Raw genomic sequence first — 23759 nt, forward strand, 5'->3', positions numbered from 1 at the left:
GAACTGGGGATGTGAGGGGATTTGTGGGGTGTGTGAAGAACTGGGGATTTGTTAGGGGATCTGGGTGTGTGTGTGAGGGACCAGGGGGTGTGTGTGAGCAACAGGAGAGATGTGAGGGGATCTAGGGGTATACGAGGGGTCCAAGGGGCTGTGTGAGGCACCAAAGCACGTGAGAGCTCTGGGTGTGTGTGTGAGAGGGGAACTGGGGGTGTCTATGAGGGGCCCAGGGGTGTGTGAGAGGTCCAGGTGTGGGTGTCCGTGTGGGTGATGGATCAGGGGGTTTCTGAGGAGATCTGGGGGTGTGTATGAGTCCGGCGGCGTGTGTGAGGGACTGGAGGGGGAACTGAGGGGATCTGTGTGTGTGCATTGGAGGTCCAGGGTGTGTGAGGGCTCCGGAGAGCTCTCAAGGGATCTGGGGGTGTGCATGCGAGGTCCGGGGTGCGTGAGGGCTCCGGGGTGTCTCAGGGGACCTGGTGGCGTGTATGAGAGGTCCGGGGTGCGTGAAGGCTTCGGGGGTGTGTGAGGGGATCTGGCGGTGTGCATGGGACCTCCGGCTGTGTATGAACGCTCCAGGGGTGTGTGAGGGACCGGGGGTTGCTTGAGGGGGTCTCGGGGGCTCCCGAGGGGTCCGGGCTCGCTGAGGCACCGCGCGGTCCCGAGCGCCCCCACGCTCCTCTCGCGAGACGTGGCGGCGGCCGGCGGGGCTGTGCCGGGCGGGATCGCGGCGCGGCCCCCCCGCCCCTCCCAGCGCCGCCGCGGGGCGGATGCGGCGGGGCCGCCATAGTGCGGGCGGGAGGAGCCGCCGCCGCCCGGCCGGGGACGCGCTCCCGCCGCCCCCTCCGCCGCAGCCGGGAGCGGGCGGAGCCTGCGCGGCGCCGCCGGTTTTTTCCCCCCCGCATCCCTCCCGCCGCGCCAGCCGAGGAAGCGACCGCGCTCCTGCCTGGGCGGAGCGGGATCGGGCGTTGGGACCGGAGGCACCGTCACCTGGCGCTGCGGCGGGGGCGGGGCGCGGCGCTGTGTCTGCGGCAGCCCCGGGGCGCTGCTCGGCCGCTTAAAGCAGCGGAGCCGCCGGCCAGGAGGGGAGTTCGGAGCAGTGGCGGCCGCAGAGCGAGGGGAAGGCATGGAGGGCAAGGAGCTGGTAGCTGGGTCCGCAGGGGATGAGGGCTCCAAGGATGCGCTGGGCAAGCCGCTGGGTCCCACGCCGAGCCAGAGCCGCTTCCAGGTGGACCTGGTGGCCGAGGGGCCCCGCAAGTCGTGCGGGGACATCGGCGCGGCGGGTAAGGGAGGCGAGGAAGCCAAGGGCAGGTTTCGGGTGAACTTCGTGGACCCGTCGGCCGGCGGCGAGAGCCCCGGCGAGCCCGGGGGAGGCAGCTCGGAGGGCGGCAACGTGAGTGGCGTCCAGAACGGCGGCGACACGGTGATGAGCGAGGGCAGCCTCCACTCGGGCGGGCACCACCACTACTACTATGATACTCATACCAACACCTACTACCTGCGCACCTTCGGCCACAACACCATGGACGCCGTGCCCCGCATCGACCACTACCGGCACACGGCCGCCGACCTGGGCGAGAAGCTGCTCCGGCCCAGCCTGGCCGAGCTGCACGATGAGCTGGACAAGGTGAGAGCGGCCCCCGGGCTCCCCCGGCGCCGGGGGTGCGGCGGCTTCTCGGAGCGTGTCGACAGAAAAGCTTAAAAAAAAAAAAAAAATAGAAAAAGCCGAAAGCTCGCCGAGCCTCGAGCAGGCGCATATAGCGCGGGTGCATAGCTTGCGTCTCAGTTGTGTTATTTTTTTTTTTGTCTTTTCGTGACGCAGTGGTATCCATCCCCCCACACACACGTGCTTTTGGGAGATGGTCCCCCAGTGCGAGAGGTATTTAGAGCCTTAAGTCTGTTTTTCCCGTCACCGACCGGGGATCTCTTTACAGGTTTTCCGCTTCCAAATCGCCTCCAGCAGATAGGGTATTGATATCCCTGTTCGGATAGGGTATTGATTCGGGGGATCGCCATGGGAATCAGTCTGGGAAGAGGAGTGAAAACATTGGTAGAGAAGCTATTAAAAAAAAAAGTAAATAAATAAGGATGCGCTTGCTTTGGTAGCGACAGGAGGTTTGTCTCTGCGGCGCCGAGGCAGAGCCCGCTGGATCCGATGGGATCCGGATCGGATGCTGCTGGATCTGCACGGACACAGATCCTGAGCGAGCCTTCCCAGGGCTGCTCGGTGGCTCCTGCGCCGCCGTCAAGGCTTGAAAAATTTCGGAGCTGTGCGTCTCAAGCTTTTTCTATTTTGGACTGCGAGTCCGTTTGTTATTTGAGACGAGTTGACAGTGAGAGCCGCCTTTGCATTGCAGGCTGGCTTTAGCTGAACACAGAATTAATTTCCTTTTTTTTTTTTTTTTTTTTTTAACTATCATGTCTAAACTAACTCCAGATAAAGATTAAGCTCTTGGCAGCGCTGTTTTCTCACAGTTTGAAAATTGGTGTATGGCTGTGCTGAGGAGCCTGTGTTTTAGGTGAGGTGTTTCTGGTGGGTTTAGGGAAGTAAAGAAACACATGGGCCACATTCCAAGAACTTTTTTTTTTTTTTTTTTTTTGCATCCCACGTTTCACTCCGTATAGGTGGAGTTCCATGAGGAAATTTGTATGCTTTCCAGATTTACTTGTTTCACACCATTATTAGGCTGCTCAGTGCATCAGCACTGATATGTGGGGTTTGGGGTTTTTTTGGGGAGTGGTGGTGGTGGTTTAAGTGTAGTTTTGATGCTGACTGTGGAATTGTTCCAATAGAAATAACTGATTGGTGTATTGCAAAGATACTTGTTTGTCACATCTGAGATTAGATGTCAGATTTTAATTACTAACCATAACTGCAAATTACTCCTGCCTTCCAGGTCCCCTTTTGATGGAGCTAAATGATGACCTGTGGTCTAAGTTAGTATGAAATCAAAATTGGCAATTACTGCCATGTGTTTGGGCTTGGGTAAACTGAAAATAAAACACATATATGTGTGCTCCTAGTACATGTGAAACCACATTGGTTTTCTGTCCTCCTGCTCCCTCAAATTCCTGACTCCTGGTCCATGATGGGATGACCAGGTGTTGGATACTCAGCTTTTTAAGCAGAATGTTTCTCAACGGTTTTTTTTGCAGTGTGTTAATGTTGCAGCACTGTGGAAAGCTCTTTGATGCCATCAAGGTTTTTCAGTGCAGCATATAGCGTACTCCGGGACTACAATTTCTAAGATTGTAATTTCTTTATTAAGAAGAAATTAACGGCAAGGAATTTTCTTTGTAGTCTGTGGCATAGAGGAATGGTAGACAACCTAATTACAGGATCATTATCAAAACAGTTTCATAGCGAGCATTAATTAAAGTCAAATTATTAATTTCTTAAGTGTCATTAATTCGTTCTGCAGTGTGAATAGATGTACATGTGAAGCTACTTCTTTTTTTAAAGCCATGCCCTGTCTGCTTGGGCCTCTCCTCCCATCAAATAAATATTGGGGTGGAATATGGAATTTTGGTTGCATTTGATATTAAGTTTTTTTTTTTTTTTAAAAGGTCACAGTATAAACTTCAGAACTTTAAGTTGAAGTTCAGTGGAGTAACTCAAGTGTTCTGTTGCAGGATGTTCAATGTCCAAAGCAGTTAAGGTGTTAACAGCTACTTAGGCTTATAAGAAGAAGGGAAGCCATTATTTTTGCTTCCAACTTAGCAAAACACTTTCCAGATAAAGCTGTGGACACAAAAGCTTTTAATAATGCTGTGTTGTGCATGCTAATAGCATTGGATACCTACATTCCTGGCCATTTCATATCAATCTCACGGGAGAATGAAGTACATCCCATCTCTGATTATGTGCTTGGTTTGTGAACACAGAGCCCTGGTAACTTTTAAATCAAGATGGTGCTGTACTTTTATGGGGAAGATGTTCTCAAAGCTGTTGTGCTTTTTTTTTTTTTACCGTTGCCAGGGGGCTTATTGTCTCCATTCTCAAAGTGACTTCAGTTCCTGCTGACTAGCAGGTCTCTGCTGTTGAATAATGCTGTGCATTTGGGAAAGTAACTTGAAGAATTAACCTTGCTCTTTAGCTGTGGGTTTTGTACCAATTTATCAGGTACAGCATGTCTATGCAAGGCAGCTGGTACATCCTAGTACCCTTACATAAAGCTTGCACAACCTATTGTTATGCCTCTGCTCTTGACCCAGTGCATCAAGAGTGGCAGATACTTTGTGTAAAGAGTGATCCAAAGCTGTTTTACCAGCGGTATGGTTCACTGCTTTGAATGCAGCTATTTTATCCAGCAGTTAGAGTTTGTGCTATTCCATTTGCTTTTAATAGGTAGATAAATGTGAGGCAGCGTTGGAGCATTGTTGATGCCAGTGCCAGTTATAGAACAGATTTTTTTCTTTTCCTTTAGCTTTGTTTAGAAGCTTCATCTGTCTAACACTTCTACTGATTGTGTTCTCACAGAAAAGCAGTGTTGGAAGAAGAGGGACTGTTTGAGGAAGACACACATGTGTACTGGAGGGTCCCATTACACAAGGGTTTGTCCTGCAGTCCTGGTGGGATAGGTGTTTGTGTGGTCATTCCAGCAGTGGCTTTTCTCATAGGAAAGGGATTGTTCTTGAAACTGGCTGTGGAAACACAGCTGGGTGATGCTGCAGTACTCTGAGGTGGATGAATTGCATAACACTGGTCTTGGCTGATCATATTAAACTCCAGGTGAGGGGTCTTGTCTTAGTATGTCATTGCTGCAGATAACTAAGGTGATCAATCTGTTCCTTACCCAGTTGGTATGTACTGATTTCTCTCTGCTTTAGAGCAATGAGAGAAAGAATTTGGTGATGCTGTTGCAGTTGCTGTCTTGTAGAGAGAATGTGTTGCAGGAGCTCTGGTCTCCGGGGATGTTGAGGTGAGAGGATGTTTATTAGAAAAAAAGTGGGAGGGAAGTCAGCATACCATGACATGCAGGTTTTTGTTGCAGTGGTGTCCCCTGCCCTCTTGAGGGGGATCTGTCTTCAGACCATGGGAAGATTAGAAGTGTTCTTTTCTTAATTTTTTTTTCCTGTCTTACAGCTTTTCTTGGGTCAGCTACATCTGTGCATAAAGATACAGCCTGTAGAAATACTGCACATGCCTTTGTGCTCCTCAGTTTATCAATACCATGTCATATTATCCCAGACCTTACTGTTCCGACAAGTGTATACTGTTAGGGTATTCAGACCTGCACACTGTAACCCACTGAAATCATTTAGGATTTTTCTGTACAGCGTTGAGTGATTTGGGAAGGTTATGTTTTTTTTCCCCTTCAGACTAGATCTCGCTGTGTATGAGTGGTTCTGATTTGATCTTTGTGCAGTCCCTCGCAGCTGTGGTGAGTGGACGCGGTGTGAACCAAGCCCTCTGCTGGCAGCTCTGCTCTGCTGTTTGTGAAATACTCACCGGGAGCACTGGCAGGGTATAAGGTACTGATCTCAGAGGAAGATCCTTACAGTACCTCCACCCCACCCCCATCTGGATCAAATTATTAATCAAAACAAAAAGAAATCCCAAGGTATTTAAAAACACAAACGTGCTTTACTTCCTCCCACACAAAAATCTGTGCACCTGTCATTTGAATTTGGAAGCAGGTGTAAGAAAAAAGGCAATTACTGGTAATCCTGATACAAATTGAGGGGTTTTTGTTTGTTTGTTTTTACTCAAGTTGGATGACTGTAATTGTTTTCAGTTGTCTTTCGGGCTTCGTTAAGTATTTTCTCATACACTGCAGTTTTTCCTCTGACCTGGTGACTTTAAATGTTTAACATAAGCACAGTGAAAAGGTCTGTGTATGGCACTGCTTTCTAACAAAAATGTATTCTGTCTTGAGAATGTTGAACAACTGCTGCATCTCTAATATTTGTTTAGTTGTATTTTCTTTCAATTCGTGGTTAATGTTTGCTTAGCCTGTAATGAAAGCACAACTCAGCTAAAGATGCATAAAAGGCTAAAAGATGATTGTAGGATATCAGGTTAGCTGACCCTGTTATGTAAGGTCTGTCTTTAAGAGCTCCTTCCTTCCCTCTCATGGAAGATTGAGACCCTCTTGCTGATGGTTTTTATTGCACCACCTTGCTGAATCTTGTCTCAGAGGTCTGAGGTCACTTTCTTTCTTCAGTCCCTGTTATTTTTAATTTAAATTACATTTCCTTCTCGCTGTCCTTCATATATGTGAGCAGAATTTCAATCTTCTTTCTGAAGTTCACTGTACTAAAATTAAACAAGAGAAGCTCTCTCAGTCTTGGTCTCGGTGCTGTTGTATGTCCCAGAAGCCTATAATTGGTAACTGTTCTTTCATCAGTTTTAAACAGCAGTGACCTTAATGCACCTGTACTCAGTGAGGCTTTACTTGCATCGTGCAGAGGAATGTTTTTATGCTTTTTCAGCCTGTGTCAAGAATCCTCACTTTACTTACCCCGATGCCCCACTTAAGCACAACTATTTTTATCAAGGAAAAAATGAGTGTCCTGCTCTGTTTGCAGCAGTAAATAATATTAGTGTTCCAGGGGTTGTATTTTATAAAGACCTTGTATAATTTGTATTTTTACGTTGCTTGATGCTTATTTCTCTTGAATCTTTGGTAAGTCTTTAGTCCAGAACACCCATGGAATGCTAAAAAACATGACGTGTGTTCAGCAAACTGCTAATATTGTTCTTACTACTTTTTTTTTTTCCCCCATGTCCCAGGGAAGCTGGAAATAACTGAGCCTTTAGCAGTTTATATAGCTCACAGCACAAGTGTGGACTGCTGCTGAAAGGAGTGAACTTTTTGCTGTCACAGATCTTGGATCTGATACAGATCTGAACTGGTTTACAGAAAGCCTACACCCCCTCAGCTGCAAAATCTTGCACTGCACGGTGGTGATTCAGTTCCCTGATCCAATACTTAAGGGTTCTCCACAGTCTTTTCACTGCACACAGGCATCAATAAAAACGTTTGAGTGTGCACTCCTAATATAAATATATTCATTTACTTCAAAATTTTATATACATGTGCTGCTGTACAAATAATGTGTGTAGTACAGAGTAAAACTTCAGTAGTGATATAAAGATGAAATTCACGCTTCATTTTTTTCTCTTTATTGACATTTCAAAAAAAGTGTCACACTCCCAGTGGACTGTTTCAGAGCTGGTCAAAGAGGAAGGCTGCAGAATTCATCTTCAGATTAACTTTTTACACTTTTGGTACTGTACTTGATTAGATGTCAAATGATTGTCATTCTTGAAGAACATTCTTGTAGGGGAGGAGCTTGGCAAGATCAGTATCTTGGAGTAATTTTAAACCAGTGTACTACATCTTCTGTTGAATTCTTCAGATTTTTTCCTAAAGCCTCATATAATACTCATTCATGAGCAACCACAAACCCATTTCCCCCACTTCTTGGTACAGGTAATAGTAGTCACACTATGGTTGTTGGTCTCTTTTAAGAATTTTTTTAATTAGTTGGCTTCAAATTATTTGCCTTTCAGAGTTTAGGGAGCTATCCAGTTTTTGCAGTTTTAAGTGCAGAATGGTGTTTGATTTATTTCTGCACTTCACCCTACTGATTATACCTAACAAGCTTACTGACATTTCATTTATGCATAGAAAGTAACCTTGCATGTATTGTCTGTGCCTTGTAAACTTGACTGATTTAAGGATAAGGTGATAAAAAGAGTAAAGAAATTCTAAAAAATTAAATTAAAGTTCCATTTTAATAAGAGGGGTTATCTCTTGTGTCTTCATTTTTTTAGTTAACTTCCCTTCTTTGAATCCACTGCTCCTGCTTCAGATGATTCAGTTGTTTGGGGTTTTTTTAAAGTCAAAGAAAATAGCTCTGTCTGTTTCAGCTGTGAAGGAACTGGGATGCTAGTCAAATTGGTCTGTCAGTCTACATGGCAGAGTCTCCTAAGACTATTCTGGGTAATACTGCTTTTGAACTGTAAGCAATTTGGCAACTTTGGCTGAAATGTGTTGCTGTGCCAGTGCAAGTGAGTGCTTTTCTGTGTGAACGTACCAGCCCTGCTCAGTGCTGGCTCAGGGGCTGTGCTGTAGCACACTATAGCACCACTTCAGAAGATGACATTAAAAATTCAGGTGGTACTTCAAATGATTTTTTTTAGGATTATTTCAGTGGGCTTTTTAGCCTGTTGTAAGCTTACAGGTAAAGCGTAATTTTTCAGGAACTCACTATATTGGAGCTAGACTTTTTATAGAAATGGGATGTTTTATTAGGGTTTTAGTATTGCTGCATAGGGTCATTTGCTCCTGCCTCCTACTTCTTGAATAGAAAGTGCACCATGTTTTGCAGATGTAGATGAAAACCAGAAGCTGTTAAGGGCAAGAATTCCTCAAATTAACCTTCCTGTGGAGAACAGATGACTTGTGTGCTGGTTTTGGCTGAGGTAGAGTTTATTCCTTCCCAGTAGCTGGTGTGGGATTCTGTTTTGGATCTGTGCTGAACACAGGGTTGGTAATTCAGAAATGTTTTTCTTTTTACTGGGCATGACTTGCGCAGAGCCAAGGCCTTTCCTGCTCCTCCTGTGGCCACGCTGGTGAGGAGGCTGGGGGTGCATGGGAGGGGACACAGCCAGGACAGGTGACCCAGATTGACCCAAGCGATGTTCCAGGCCATGTGACAATGTGCTCAGTATAAAAAGTGGGGGGAGAAGGAGGAAGGGGACATTGGGAGTGATGGTGTTTCTCTTCCCAAGTCACCGTGATGTGATGGGACCCTGCTCTCCTGGACGGGGCTTCCTAACCATGGGAAGCAGGGCATTAATTCCTTGTTTTGCTTTGCTTGTGTGTTTGGCTTTTGCCTTCCCCGTTGAACTGTCTTCACCTCAACCTGTGAATTTTTACCCTTCAGTTCTCTCCCCAGTCCCGCTGGTGAAGCAACGAGTGAGTGCTTGCTGGGGGCTGGGCTGCTGGGATTGAACTATGATGACTTGGAAATCTGATGTGCCCAAAACAGCTTCTTGACAAGACTGAAATGGATTCTCTTTTGTACTTAATAGCAGAACATTGTATTTCTTGGACTGCCGTTGAGTATGCTAAACTTCTCTGCAGGAGGCTTGCTAATTGGATTTACTTCAGCTCTTATGCAATCAAGTGCTGCATCTGCTTCATTCTGGAGTGTATCAGGCTTCTGTGTTTCAGATACTCATGTGAAAACTACCCATGTTCAGAGCCTGGATCCACTTTTCCTGTGAAGTGTGGTTTCTCCTTCCAGGATAATGGGATATCCAAAGGAATATTGCATTCAGTGCACAGTAAGGAATAATTACTTCTTCAGATCGTTCAGAGTGCAGTGGTGGTTCTGGGAAGGGTCATACACATCTGTGCAGAAATGAAGGTGCATTCTTGAGGTGTGAAGTAGACTGCATGCATTTCTTTCCCTTAATCTGAAGAGATTGGTTGCCCCTACACTTGTGCAGGAAGTCATGCCTCCTGCAGCTTTCTGTTAACCAGAACTGGAGAGACTGGAAAAGGAAATTTGGCCTTTTTTTTGAGGAAGTTTGGTTTTTTGGCAGGAGGGCCTTATTTTAGCTACAAAATTTCTGGGAGTGCAGACCATAAGCATTTGGGTTTCCACCCTGCACAGCTGCTGAACAAAGGCCTTTTCTTGTTTGTTTCTCATTTTCATGATCAGCTTGCCCAGAATTTTCATACCCTCCTGCTTAGGAGGGATGCATGAATCAAGGTGTAAAGATGTGGGGAAGTTTTCCTTATTTTGCAGAATGCTCTCATTCTGTAATTAATGTTTATGCTAGAGGGGAAAAGCAAATACTGTTTATATTTCTGATAGGATACTTGCAGGATAGGTCTTGCACACTTGCAGATGTCAACAAAACTTTGCTGCTTTATCACACGTAAAAACTGCTTCAGACAGATGTAGCCTTCATGTAATAAGCTTAGAGATTTGTCAAGAAAACTGTTCATGTAAGACATTAAAGTAGTGCTGATCTTCATAAACAAGTCTATTTATTTGTAAGTATGCCACCTTGAAAGAAAGGATTTACAACTAAGCTGAAATCAATCGCCTGAGTAAGTTTCCTGATTAAGTCTTGATAACTTAGTTAATACATCATACTACATGGAAGAGCCGGGGGATGAGTGGATTATTATCCCTTTAAAAGAATGAACGTAAAAATGGCTTTTTAAATCATTATATATACAATATATATGTGCACACACATAAAAACACACTGTTTAATGTTTCTCTATTAAAAGCAGCATGCAAGACAGAAATACAAGCTGATGGCTGAGACACATAGCTAATCCTTCAGTTGACATGTTAATTGCAACTATAAATTTCTTCTGTTTAAAATTGCTGTGCTGCAATCACAGTATAACACTCTTTAATTTCAGCTTAAGATAGCATTACTGTTCAGTGTTTGATGCAATCTCTTTTAAAATCTCTGGAAGTGGATGCCAAAGGCATTTGCTGCTATATTTTAAATGTATAATTGTAGAGAAGGTAATATAGTCAAAGCACTTGCGTTTTGGTCCCTTGGCTGCAAAACTACAAAGGATTTCCTTTGATTGAGGTGAATAACCAATGATTGTAGCTGTTCATGTTTGATTCCAAGGAATCCCAAGTTTCAAGTACTGACTGTGTTTTATCTGGGCAATTTATCTCCTGCTGTTCTAGGTAACTTCTGCATGCCATTTAATGGCTTAGTAGGCTTTTTTAAGTTATTACTGTAAAGACCGTGGAGTGGGAATTATGGCAAATCTGCTAATAGAATTTATAATTCATTCCTGTTTTATAAGCAAGTAGTAAAATACCTAATTTGACTGCTGAAATTTCTGAGCTGCTGACAACCGTAATGTCTAGTCATTGTTTCCTGATAGTATTCATTTTTTGAGTTAGTTCTTTGAAGAAAATGATAAGAAGGTGTTAGGCAGACTGAGATGTCTTGAATGTGTCTTTGTGCCATGTTTTCTTTTGTGTGTGCTACCTCACTGTGTTTTTTTCCCCACTGGAAGTAATGATGATCAGTCAAGCTTCCCAAATAACTCCTGAAAAACCTGAGCATCTGAATCTTTTTTTGTTAGTTTGGTTAACTATTCTTAACTAATAAATAATCAGAGATCTGTCTTTTGCTCCAGGTGTTCTGTGGAAGATACTGGCTTTCTGAGTAGCAATTTCTAATTGAGGGGTAACCCTAAGTACCAAAGATTCAGATTGTTACATCTGTTTTAGGATTTACACTTTCGTTGCTTTTTCATCAGTATGAGGCCAGTTACAAAGCATTAGTTGAGAGTTTTTCTTAGTTTCCATACCTGTCACCATCCTTCTTCCAGCAGAACAGGTCTAGTTTACAAATTACTGACCAGTCAGATGGTTCTTTAAGAGAATGTTACATAGAATAAGATTTTTTTTTAAAGTCATTACCTGTGATACTTCCTCCCTTTGGAGTTGTTTGTTTCCCTTACAGGAATAAAAACCACTTGAAAACTGTCAGACTTGGCAGAGGTGTTTTCCAAGTTTAGTGTTAAAAACTCACCGGGATTTGTAGTTTACCAGCAAAGTTAGAAATAGTATCCCAGCCTCTCTTGAGAAGTGGTTTCCTGAAAAAATAGTTACAAACAGTAGTCAGTATCACCAGCTTGAGTCAAAGACTGGTGAAAACTTCTGTTTCTTCCTGTGTATTTAAGTACTGAAATACTCTGGAATTTCAGGCAACCAAACTCAAGGCTTTTCTTGATAAAGGACAGTCTTATGATAATAAGACTGTCTGGTGTCCCTGGGCAACAATATGATTAAAACCATTCAGTGGAGAGTTAGGTGTTTTGGGAGGGAAGCTCAGTTCTCTTGATCTCTTTCACAACTGTGTGGATAAAAGCAGTAAAAGATAAAAACAGCTTATCAAACTGGCCCGTAGACAAGAACGGGGAATTTTATGATTACCAACATCAACATGCTGCAAAAGTACTGTTTAAAGAACAGACACATTTGATACAGCTTGGAGTCCTTCAGACAGCATTTAATACCTAGCTTATTATTTATTCTTTGTCAGAGAGCATCACACTTGCACCAGTACAGACTGTTTTCAAAAGTTCTGTTATGTAAGAGAGAAACACCATAGCAGCAGGATTATTGTATTATTCATAGTTATTCTATGCATGAAATGCGTTTAGCACTTCTAAAGTCTTTTTTTCAGCTCCTTGGAAGTGTCACAGGTGGTGGGAGCTAGAGTCCAAAAGTTAATTTGCTCTTTCAAGGAATAGGTCTTTGGTAGTGTTTAAAAATCCTTTGAAGTGTTACCATCATTTGAGGCAAAATGTCTAGTAATTCTTATGTAACTTGATAGCTTTCTTTATTTTGTCATTTTTGCTATATCTATGCTCTGGCTAAAGTATCCTTTAGTTAGATAAGGAAAAAAAAAACCAAATGTTTATAAGCTCTTTTTTCATGTATGTTTTGCACTGTGTTAATTCTGAAGAGAACAGGTTTTGTAGCCTTAGTCTTAATAGTGTGCAGGACTGGAGTTGGTATATATGGGAGTATAATCTCTCCAAATAATGATTTTTCCTCTGAGACAGATGGCCTGCTGCATCTGGATCAATACATTTTACTGCTTCTTCCCGTCCACAAAATAGGGAACATCTTAAAATGGCAATGCCTACAAAATTAACCTTTGGGAGATGGAAACAAGAAATTGTGGTTGTAAGTGCTAGTGAACAGGTTGTCAGTAGAGCTGTGAGCCACAGTGAAGGACTGCAGAAGATGTGTGAGAGAGCCTAGAATTGTTCTGTCAGTACTCTTTGGGCAAAGGTGGTTCTCAGGGTAACTTCCTTTATTTTTTTTTTTCTGTTCTCAGTAAGCATGAGAGAGCTATGCTTATTGTCAGAATACATATACATGAATCAGAATAAAGTATGTATCAGGATATAGTATCAACTTAGAATGCAGGTACAAAGCAGTTTTAAGTGTAAGCAGCTTGGTTAGAGGTAGTGGAAGCCCATTTTTATATTTCTTTGCAGAAGCTGCAGCTTGAAAAGATTAGACTCTTAATTTTTAGCATTATGATAATATAAACTATTGAAACCAGCTTTGGTACTGTATCCTGCCAAGATGAGGAGAAGCTGCTGTTGTGAAGCCTTTCTAGGGAGTTTGTGGGAGAGGAGCCTCATATTACATGGCATGTGCTAAATCTGTAGCTGGCCAAATGTGAGGAATGGGAAAAGCAGTTAAATGCTGTAGTCTGAGGTGCTTCTCTGGCCTCCTGTTTTTGCACAGGACTAATAGCAATGGGAGTGATTTAGCTAAAGAAGTCAGTGACTACTTGGGACACACCAAATCAGGCAGTTCACAGTGACAGCAATCTGCCTGGAGATCCAGAATATAGTCTTGAATACAAAATTGCTGGTGGTCCTGCCCTTTACTTGCGGCTTCCAAGTTGTGATTCTTGAAAAGAAACAAGACTTCATGTGTGTTTATTCTGATATTACCTCATACGGTGCAACATAGCCCAAGTATGTTGCCATTAAGATAGGATTTAGATAAGTTCACCACAAAAAAAATTTGCTGCATGACACACACCACTATCTAGAGCTCTTAAAGCAATTTTCACTGAACTTTTTGATGCACCAGTGTATTATAGGCTGTGTGAAAAATCTCAGATCTCCCCTATGAAAATACCAAGTATTTTCTCATTACTAATCTATGTCTAATAGATGTGGAGGCTATTCACAGTTGACACAAATAACTTATTGTTATGATCCAACCACTGGAGATGAAGTAGTAGATTATCTGTGTAGGAGCAGAAATTTAACTGTTTCTTGTCTGAAGTCCTGTCAGTGTATGACAGAATTGTCAGCTTGTAAGCATATGTTATTTTTCCTTTAACAGCGCAAATGACCACCATGACTATTTTTGGACTGATTATTTTGTTTTCAGAATTGTGTTAATAACATAGTTTCTGATCTGAAATGCTAAACCCCCTTTTCTTTCCCCTTTTGTAACACCCCCTCCAAATCCACAGTGTGTTAGTGTTTTTTACTGTTTATGAAGATCTTATCGTACTGGCTGGCAATACTATGTATTGGCTGTTCTAAAATAGTGCTAGGGCAGTTTTTTCCATTCAGTGTCTGACTTGAGTAGAAGCATTGTTTCCTCATGAACACGAGCATGAAAAATACTACGCCTGCTTGATTTACAGCTGAGACCACAGTGGTGCTTTCTTAACATCGCCTTAGAGGGCTGAACTCGGAGCCTTCTGGAGTGAAATTCCTTTGTGCCCACACTCTGTAATATCTGTTCTCAGTGGTGCTTTATTGGGCACCCACCACTGCTGATAACCAGGAATAACCTTTCAGTTATTACATTTTGCTTGTGCCTCAAAATATTTTCATAAGAAATATTGCACGGTGTGGAGAGACGAGACACACAGAACAAAACTTTCTTGTGTTCACAGTGTGCAATATCTTGGAGCTGATCTGGTAACTGATAACTCAGAATACCAGTTGTGACCCTTTATCTCCTCCCCAGAATACAACAGGCTCAGCTGTGGGCTTGTTTGAGCACTACAGGAAAATGTGTAGCTGACACATGGTGGTTGAGGTTTTGGGGTGACCTTTTGGGGGTCACGTTGGCAATTTGTACAGGTTTTATCAATACTTGGCCCAGCATGCTCACATGATGAATATGTGATCCTTTCTTAGACTAGATAGAAAGATATTTCTCCACCTTCTTACCAAACCTGAACTTGCAGCAGACAAACTCCAAGCTTATTAAAAAAAAAAAAGGCATTAACCAGTTTATTCACATTTCACTATTTTAAGACATGAAGATAAAGATTCTTCCTTCCCTTTCTTGATCCTCCCTGACCAGTCTTCTCAGAGAACAATTTTGTTATTTCTTATTACAGACATGATGCATGTTGTTGTAATAGCAGAAGATTTTATCTAATGCTGGCAACATTTTTTGGCCAAAGCTGAAAAATTGTTTAGATAATTTGAATGTGACTCCTTTTATGTAATGGTTTGAAATAGAGTTTGTTCCAAGTGCAATGTGGTGGTTTTCTGTGAGGAATAAGAATAGGTTTTATATGAACAAGTAATAAGTGGTCGTGCTGTCTCATGCTTGACTGGAGGTTTTGGCATAGTTATGAACATGTTATAATCTGTCCCTTATTTTAATGAATTTTTTTTCTCTTTGTTTCCTCCCCACTTGTGAAAAAAGTCATAAAGGGATACATATTAATGCTTAGAAGGATTTTTACATTTTATTCTGCACTTCTAAGCTATTGGAGCAGGGTAGGTGGTCGGCTCATCCTCTTCTGGCATGAGCCTCAGGCTTGAGTAGGAGATGTTTTCTTAGTTCTGGTTCAGGCAGGTCAGCATTTCTGAAATGTAGCAGCGTTGTAATTCTCTTTTTGGTCCTCCCTGTTCTTCTTACCACTCTAAATGATTACGTGCCGGTACTTGATTTGGCTTGAGTGCCTGAATACAAATAATCAGCAATCAATAGATTCATCTGGTCAAAGGCTGTGCAAATCTCCCAAGAATTACAGCTGTTAATTCTATCCCGGAAAGCAAACTGGGTTAACTCCTGGTTAGGTTTCTATTTGTCCTCTGTTTAGTGTATATAATACATGGACACACACACATGAAAGAATATTTATATATATAACACATAAGGTATCTTTTTTTTCTTTCTTTTTTTTTTTTTTTTTTAATCATAATCCCTTCTGGAGACAATATAATGTACTGTTTCTCTTTGAGAGAGTAGACTGTTAAAGGTAATCATAACTGATAATGATTCTGCCTAACAGTGGAAGGCTTGTGCCTTACAGGATCACCAGATGTGTTGCATGTGAGAATTTCATAATTCCACATCAGTGAGAGAAGCACTGGCATGATTCTGTGCAACCTTTGGATAAGGTTGACGTAACCTTTTTTAAAAATCTGGTTTGTATGTTTACTGCTGATAATAAGAGCATATGGATGACACCCTTCATAACTGACAGGTTTAGAAATATTTCCTCTGAACCCTGTGCTGAGGATATATCTGGTACTAATGTATCAAGAGTAGAAAGAATTTGGTAAAATACCTCACCCTAATCTTTATTAGTCTTTCCCTGCATACACTTAAAAGCCTTATTTTAAGGTGTCCACTCTGTTTTGTGTCTTACTTAGCAAATGTGGGTTTTGCCCTTTACCTCGTTGGGACTGAACCTCTGATTGTTTAAATGTTTTCTAAGCCCTGGGATGCAGGCTGCTTCACAGTATGCTGCTTGAACTGATTTGTTGAATGTTGTTCAGGGTCTTTCTACTGTATCCATTCTTAATACTTGTTGCCTTGGATAAACTAACATATTTAGCTTAGAGTGCTTCTTACTTTCTTACAGCAAGTGTAGGAGCAAGCATATATGTGTGTGTATACACATCTATTTTCAATTTATGTTTAAAGTTGAGATTTTCTGCGTTTTTGAAGTTGAGTTGAATTGTAAATGAAAGACATAAGTTGGCCTTTGTCCATGGGGCTGATGTTTTCTCCATCTGTGATCCTTCTCATTTAAATGGAGAGCAGTGTTAGGGAAAAGACTTCTCTTCCCTCCTTTTCCCTGAAATGCCAATCTCCCATCCTTCTTTCTGGCAGCATCACCTTACAAAGAGTAGTAGAATAGTTTACAGGGAAATTAATAATTTATTTCCTGAAAAATTGATCGAATGACAGCTAAGTCTGAACCACAGGGAATGCTACAGCAGAGACCAGTAACTTGTGGTAGAACAGTCTGTGCTTTCAGATAAGGAAGTAAAATTTCTTGTGCATTTGAAATCTTCCAGCTCTTTTTCTACAGACCAGGTGTTTGACTTTTTTAGGGATCTGGAGCTAATTCTTGAGTATACTTGCCACACTGACTGTTAACAGTTTGCTGTTGTAAGTTTGTTTTACATTCCTTTAAATCCAAGTTTTGCGTCGTGCAAGGGACATAAAGGAGCAGCTCAAAACTTCTGACTTGTCATTCTTTAATTTCTCTGTTTACACAAGTAAGATGGGGGGTTTTTTTACAAGATAAGTTTCGCCTGCCCACTCTATGCTGTCAGTCACACAAAATACAAACTTTTTTTGTGTTTTCAAAGGAGCCCTTTGAGGATGGCTACGCAAATGGTGAGGAGGGCACACCAGCTGGGGATGCAGCTGCTGCTTACACACCTGACAGCAAAGGGGTGGTCAAGTTTGGCTGGATAAAAGGTGTGCTGGTAAGTTTGATATATAGTTGTTCAGTTTCTTACAGATGCTGATCTATTCTTACAGATCTTTCCAACCACATTCTATGTTGACAGGCATTGTGATAGTGTAGTACAAAGATTACAGGTGTGAGAGGTGTGATGAATGCCATAATTTTAGGAAGCGTTGCTCCTATTTCAACTGAATTTTAAGGCAATAAATACTTCAGACCTTTAAGTTCTTAAGGGTTTTTGGTTTCTTAGCACAGGTTTTAAGAGTTTTTGTGTTGCATGATTTCCAAGAAGGAGAAAGATACTGTAGTAGAAAAATACATGCTGTGCTTCTGTGGTTTGGAGAGGTTATCTCCTTTTTTGTAGGATTGATACATTACTCTTTAGGGAAGAGAGAGACTCAAGATCTGTTTTTAGTCTCCTGTCTACATTCTGTACAAAGCAAACTCTATTTTTATTGTGATCTAAGAGTTGTAAATACAATAATTAAAAAAAAAAGCACTCCTCTCCATCCTGTGATTATGCAGATGTGTTGTAAGATACAAAAGTTACAGAAATGGAAAGTTGCAGCAGGGTTTTTGTTCTTTTAAGAAGAGTAAGTTATTTAGTAGGGTGTTGCTTTAGTGCATGGTTTTTTTTGCGAGGGAGAGTTTTGTGGGAGATGCAGACTGGGGGTTTAGACCTCACAAAGACTTCTGTCTTATTTTAAGGTTAATCATTCTGTAGTGTGAATTTTGGATACTAAAGGTTAGGGTCTAAATTATTATTATTGTTTGCTTATGGCATACTGCAAGTGTCAGATATTGAACTGCTCTTAACTCTGTGTTTAAGGCAGTAACTTTTTAATAATATTTAAGTTCCTTTTTTTTTAACCAAACTTAAACTTTTATGATAACATCATATTCTTGTGAAATAATTTGAAAAGTGGTGAGGAAATACAGCAAGATAATTTCAAGAACATTAAAAACTGAAAGGAAGAATTAATGAAAATGACTGCAGATGCAAGAACTAATCTGTGTTAAATTTCTGCTTTATCCTAGGTACGATGTATGTTAAATATTTGGGGTGTGATGCTCTTCATCAGACTATCATGGATTGTAGGACAAGCTGGGATAGGTACGGGTGCTAATGCTGTAGGTTTTTTTTCAGTAACTTTCAAATGTGATCCACAAGAGATGTTGATCCTAAGCTTTTACTTCAAACAGGGATAGGAAATTGCCTTAATATTGCCAGTTTTTTTGGTAATTTTATCTTATCAGTCAACCAGTTACTTAGACTTTTTCATTTAGGTACAAGGCAAGTATTTTAAAATTGACATTTCTAAGTCTTCAGTGAACTGTAGAGATAAACTTGTGATTTCTAGTTAATAAACCCTGCATATAGACTGTGTAGTATATAAGCAAATCTTTTCAAAGGTAACTTAGTGTTGGATTGATCTCTAGAATACAGCTCTTACCTTGCTGATTAAAGAGAATCTTTGCCCAGTTGTATTTTTATCCTTATAGGGGAAAGAGGAAGCCTTTTGATTGAAAGGAAATTTGTGTTCTATTTGCAAGACTTGAGTATTTAAATAAAATTAAGTTCAAGGTTGGTGGCTCTTAAATACTTACAGTGGGTTACAGTGTTTTTCATCTCTTTTCCCAAAAGGTCTCTCTGTCTTGGTTATTGGAATGGCCACTGTTGTGACAACTATTACAGGACTGTCTACTTCAGCAATAGCTACAAATGGGTTTGTAAGAGGAGGTAATGCTATTTTCATGAAGTTTTTAATGCTTTCCTCACTCTGGAGTGCACACTTTAATGTTGCTGAGGAGCAAAGCCTTCCTTGTGTTCTGTGTGTGATTAAACAGTCACGTCAATAGGTAGCCTACTAATTAGATTTGAACTAGTGCCTTGCTTTTATACTGTAAAAGGAATTTTATTGGTGTAAATTTTTATCATACAAACATTTTTAAGGCTACATAACCAGCAACGAGTAGGGTCTTAATATTCTCCTGAGCTGCACTGGTTGGTTAAGAGTGTGCTTGTATGTGTTCATGTCCTGAAATAAACCTTCACACAAGTAACTCTCCAAACTCTGTTAGCTCCAGCTTTCCCGAGGGTGATGGTTTTCATTCTCTTCTGTGGTTTATGTGCTGTTGTCAGCTATTTTTGGAAATGGTTGGTGCCTCTGACACAATCAAACTGCTTCATGACATTACAAGACTGCTACTAGGAAAAAAATATGGTGGAATTAAAGAAGGAGCTCATAAAACTATCTTCATTAAGATCAGGAATGAAGAGAAAAGCCTCACTATCACAAAGTAAACAGACCCAATGGGAACAATCAGCTATGAGTGGTAGCATTATGTCAAGCTTAGTTTCTGAATGCCCTTCTGTGTTTTAATTATATTATGTATATCAAGTTTTCCCATTCAGATAGGAGCTTCTTTTTTTTTTTTTTTTTTTAAGTCACTCTTGAAAAATAGTACTTCACTAGAAAATTTGAAGTCCTGAATTGGAAGAACTGTAGAATTTCATAGGAACAATTGTTCCTATGAAAATGTTACAGTAAGATTTTTTTAATGTGACTTGAGAAATACCGAGTATGGCCAAGCTGGGTACCTATATAGGATTTCCACAAGAAGTCTAATGCAGTGAAATTAGCATTTTCTGTTGCAGATTTTTGACATGCACTCAGTTACTTCAGACTGGAGCTGGAGGATTTTGTTGCTTCTAGAAAGCTTTACCTTAAGTTTGAGGAATAAGCCTTTGCTACATTTTCTAAACTTTACCTTCCTGTAATACTCCAGATACTCAGATTTTCATTTGTCATGTGGGATTTGTTATTTTTGTCCAGCTCAAAAGTACAAAGAACAGGCTCTTGAGAGTCCCACTGGCGGGCAGAAAATTCATTTAACAGCAGAGCTTTTAGGAACAGGTCTTGGAAGTTTGGAACTTCAGTGGGTTTATTGCAGTCTGCTTTGCCAGTTCCTTGACCTTGAATGCCCAAGTGCTTTGAGCAGTTTGAAGTAAAAAGCCCAGTTATACTGCAGCTTGTGTTCTACAGTTTTTTAACCATAGAACTGGTTGCATACCTAATATGCAATAATATGATGTGATGCATGGTTTATGGTTATTTCCAACTGGTCTCTTTTCCTAAGAACTTGAAAAACATTCCTGAAACTTCAGCACGTCTGTCCCTAAAATACTGAGTTAAGGGTTATTTTCTAATACATCAGGGAATAAAGAGTGAGTAGATTCCGGCTTGTGTAAGTGTTAAAGTGCTGATGACTGTCTGTTATAAGCTCTATCATGTAGAGGACTTCTTTGTCATTTGTATTTTTTTTTTCTTTCAGGAGGAGCATATTACTTAATTTCCAGAAGTCTGGGGCCAGAGTTTGGTGGTGCCATAGGTCTGATTTTTGCATTTGCCAATGCTGTGGCAGTGGCAATGTATGTTGTTGGTTTTGCAGAGACTGTTGTTGAGTTACTCAAGGTACATCGATGACAGTGCTTATATTGATTATACTTCATTTATAAAGTTGTACACCTCATATAGAATGTTTGGGTATATAAAGTATATACTTTTATATGTAAAGTTAAAGATTATACTTGGTTTTTGATTCATCTGGTCATAAAACAGTATGGTTTGGAAAAGACATTTCAAGGTCACCTTGTCCATCCCCCATCCAGGTAGAATCATACAATGGTTTGGGTTGAAGGGGACCCTAAAGACCACCGAGTGCCACCCCAGCCATGGCAGGGACACCTTTCATTATCCCAGGGTGCCCCAAGCCCCAGTGTCCAGCCTGGCCTTGGGCACTGCCAGGGATCCAGGGGCAGCCACAGTTTCTCTGGGCACCCTGTGCCAGGGCCTGCCCACCCTTACTGTAAAATATTTCTTTCTTACAACTAGCCTAAATCTGCCATTTTTAGTTTAAAGCCATTATTCCTTTTTCTGTCATGACAAGCCCTATCCAAAAGTCTGTTCCCATCTTTCTTGTAAGCCCCCTTTAAATATTAAGTGATGGCAGTAAGGTCTCCCTGGAGCTCCCTTTTCTCCAGGCTGAACAGCCCTTATCGTTTCCATTTGGAAGATTCATTGATTTAAAAACAAGGCAAAACCCAAATTACTTGTATCCTTAAAGGGGATTTACAGTCAGCAAATTTATGGTGTGCAGGTTAACTACTAATAAATTATAGTGAATAAAATGCTGTTCTTTAGTAGGGAAGGTGTTTACCTGATGAAGTACATGACTGTGTATGTTTTGTTTGTTTTGTTAGGAAAATGGAACGTTGATGATTGATGAAATGAATGATATCAGAATCATAGGAGCTATCACAGTGGTTATACTGCTGGGCATTTCCATTGCAGGAATGGAGTGGGAAGCAAAAGTAAGGAACTCCCATCTTTTTTTTATTCTCTGCTTCATAATTTTGATTCCATTTTTGTAACTTAGCTGTCTGATTCATTTTTAGTATATTCAGTATTGCATGATGGTACATTAGAAAGCAGTTGACTTTTGTGCAGTAGCTCTTGGTCTGGCACTAACATGTGCACCTCTGAACAGACTTCAGCCTTAAACACACATTTCAGATCTTAAACCACTTCACTGGAAGCTTAAGCATCTGTGAGAGCCTCAACTCCAGCATAATCCACTCTTAATGACATTGTCATATAGATTAATGGTATTTCCCTCTTCTGGGCAGTTACAGCAGAAGAGAAGGTAAGAACTTCAGCATGGGAGTTTTCCCTTACTTCAGGCAAATTCTGAGGATGAAAAACACAGGGCTGGGTTCCATTCTCTTTCATTCTTTTCTGGTTTGATTTTCACCTGAAAACAGCCAGACAGAGGGATGTATTCAGTAGACCCAGCATGGAGAAGGGTTTTGAACATTGGTGGTGATGAATGTGTAGGAGGGAAAACCTCCTTCCCTCACCTTGTGGCTGCACAGTCTTAGGTCAGCTCTGACTGAAGAGATCTTAACAGACAAGCTCTTCTGCCTTACCAGTTTTCTGCTTGGCATTATGAGGCTCTTTGTTTCCTGCACCTTGCAGGCTTTCTATGAATATCTGTCCTTAATGTGCTCAAAAAAAAAAAAAATTGAGAAGAGCCTCTCACTGGGGCTTTCTTCCCAACTTACATCTATATCACAATAGCTCCTATTTTCTTCACTGAGAGGAAGCTGAAGGAACCTCCTCATGAAGTGTTGTAAGGTTCTTGTGCTCTTGCATCCAGAAGATGATGCTATTTATAACAAAAATGAGAGACAGTTTTTTATTATTGTTGCTTCCAAGAAATAAGGATCCTAGAAGAAGTGAGTGAAGATCAAGTGCGTTGCTTTGATCTACTGGGGAGAAAAGAAACTTAGAGAAATTGACTTTGGCATGAACTTACAAATTGAAGTTCTGTAGAAACTTGTTTACGTTTCTCAAGTAGCTCTTCTGTCTATAACTTGAATTGGTGATGCTCTCTGTATACACCCAACTGCAAACAATGCTGACCTCTTTATTCTGAACTGTTTTCAAAGAATTATTTGTTAATCAGTCCTCTGGCTGCTGCCACCTGAGGTGACAAGTAGTATCTTCATTTTGTTGTGTAGCATGAGGAGTTATATAAGAACAGTTGGCATGAAAATACCCCTGTGTAAAGTTTCTACATCAAACCTGAATTGTGGTATTACTGCAGTGCCATCCTTATTTTACAGGTAGCTTTCAAAAGTCCTGTCCTCAGTGTAAAAGTCAAGACTTGGTTTCTCTGTCATGGAAGGAGGCAAGTGGGAGCAATGATAGGCAACTGAACCTTTCAAACAAGCATTTAATGTGGGCTAACATGGAACTCAGCATAGCAAAACACCAGTGTCTCCATCTTGATCTGTGGTGTTCTCCTGTGCCTTAGCCATGTCTTAGAGAATGCCTTGGAAAATGGAGCAGGGGAATCTATAATAATGCCTTTGAACCAGATCTAAAAGTGAGGAGAGACTGAGATTGATTCCAGGGAAGTTTGCTTTAAATAAATGGCGTTTCAGAGCTTGTGGTGTTTACTGCTCAGCTCCTTGTGTTGAAGTCTTAGAAGCCCATTCTTTCAGACTTTGGAATTTAGGTAAGATATTCAGCAGACATCCCTAGCTTCAGGGAGAAGCCTAGTTAGTTACTGGAAAAATCCACTTGTGGCAATTGCTCTGTGATAACTTCAAGTTTATGTTTCTGTCTTACTTAAGACTTCTGCAAGCACCGAGCTGTATCCTCACACCTTTCACCTATTCTTGAGGCTTTACAAAGATTTAAATACAGGGCACAAATTGTTTTCTTCAGGTGGACTTTTAAATCTGCTCCAGGCCATTTTGCTCTGTTTGTCACAGTTCCACCCTGTTTTCCTGAGAGGCTGTGTGGACTGAAAACTTTGTTTTGTAGGCATGAGCAATGCCACAGTGATATTGCATATTAACTCCTGATCCTAGGCCTGAAAAAGGTCTGTGAATAGCTTCCCCCAAGCTACTGGTATTCCTTTCTAAGGAATCAAATCACCCAAAAGATAACAGCAGTGTGATTGCTTA

At 41.3% G+C, this 23759-nt stretch overlaps 1 protein-coding gene across 2 annotated transcripts in view; it reads left to right on the top strand.

The window, feature by feature from the left end:
• The first annotated feature begins 779 nt into the window (after nt 1-779).
• Nucleotides 780-23759, top strand: part of SLC12A2 (solute carrier family 12 member 2) — a 54208-nt gene continuing 31228 nt past the window's right edge. For both annotated transcript variants that reach the window (XM_038124013.1, XM_038124014.1), the window contains exons 1-6: nt 780-1621; nt 17121-17240; nt 18260-18335; nt 18867-18962; nt 20558-20697; nt 21486-21596. In XM_038124013.1, coding sequence (XP_037979941.1) covers nt 1121-1621; nt 17121-17240; nt 18260-18335; nt 18867-18962; nt 20558-20697; nt 21486-21596 — 1044 coding nt within the window. In that variant the 5' untranslated portion in view covers nt 780-1120. The remainder of the gene's footprint in view (nt 1622-17120; nt 17241-18259; nt 18336-18866; nt 18963-20557; nt 20698-21485; nt 21597-23759) is intronic.

The sequence above is a fragment of the Motacilla alba genome, chromosome Z (assembly GCF_015832195.1).
Source record: "Motacilla alba alba isolate MOTALB_02 chromosome Z, Motacilla_alba_V1.0_pri, whole genome shotgun sequence".
In the NCBI taxonomy this organism is placed as follows: Eukaryota; Metazoa; Chordata; class Aves; order Passeriformes; family Motacillidae; genus Motacilla; species Motacilla alba.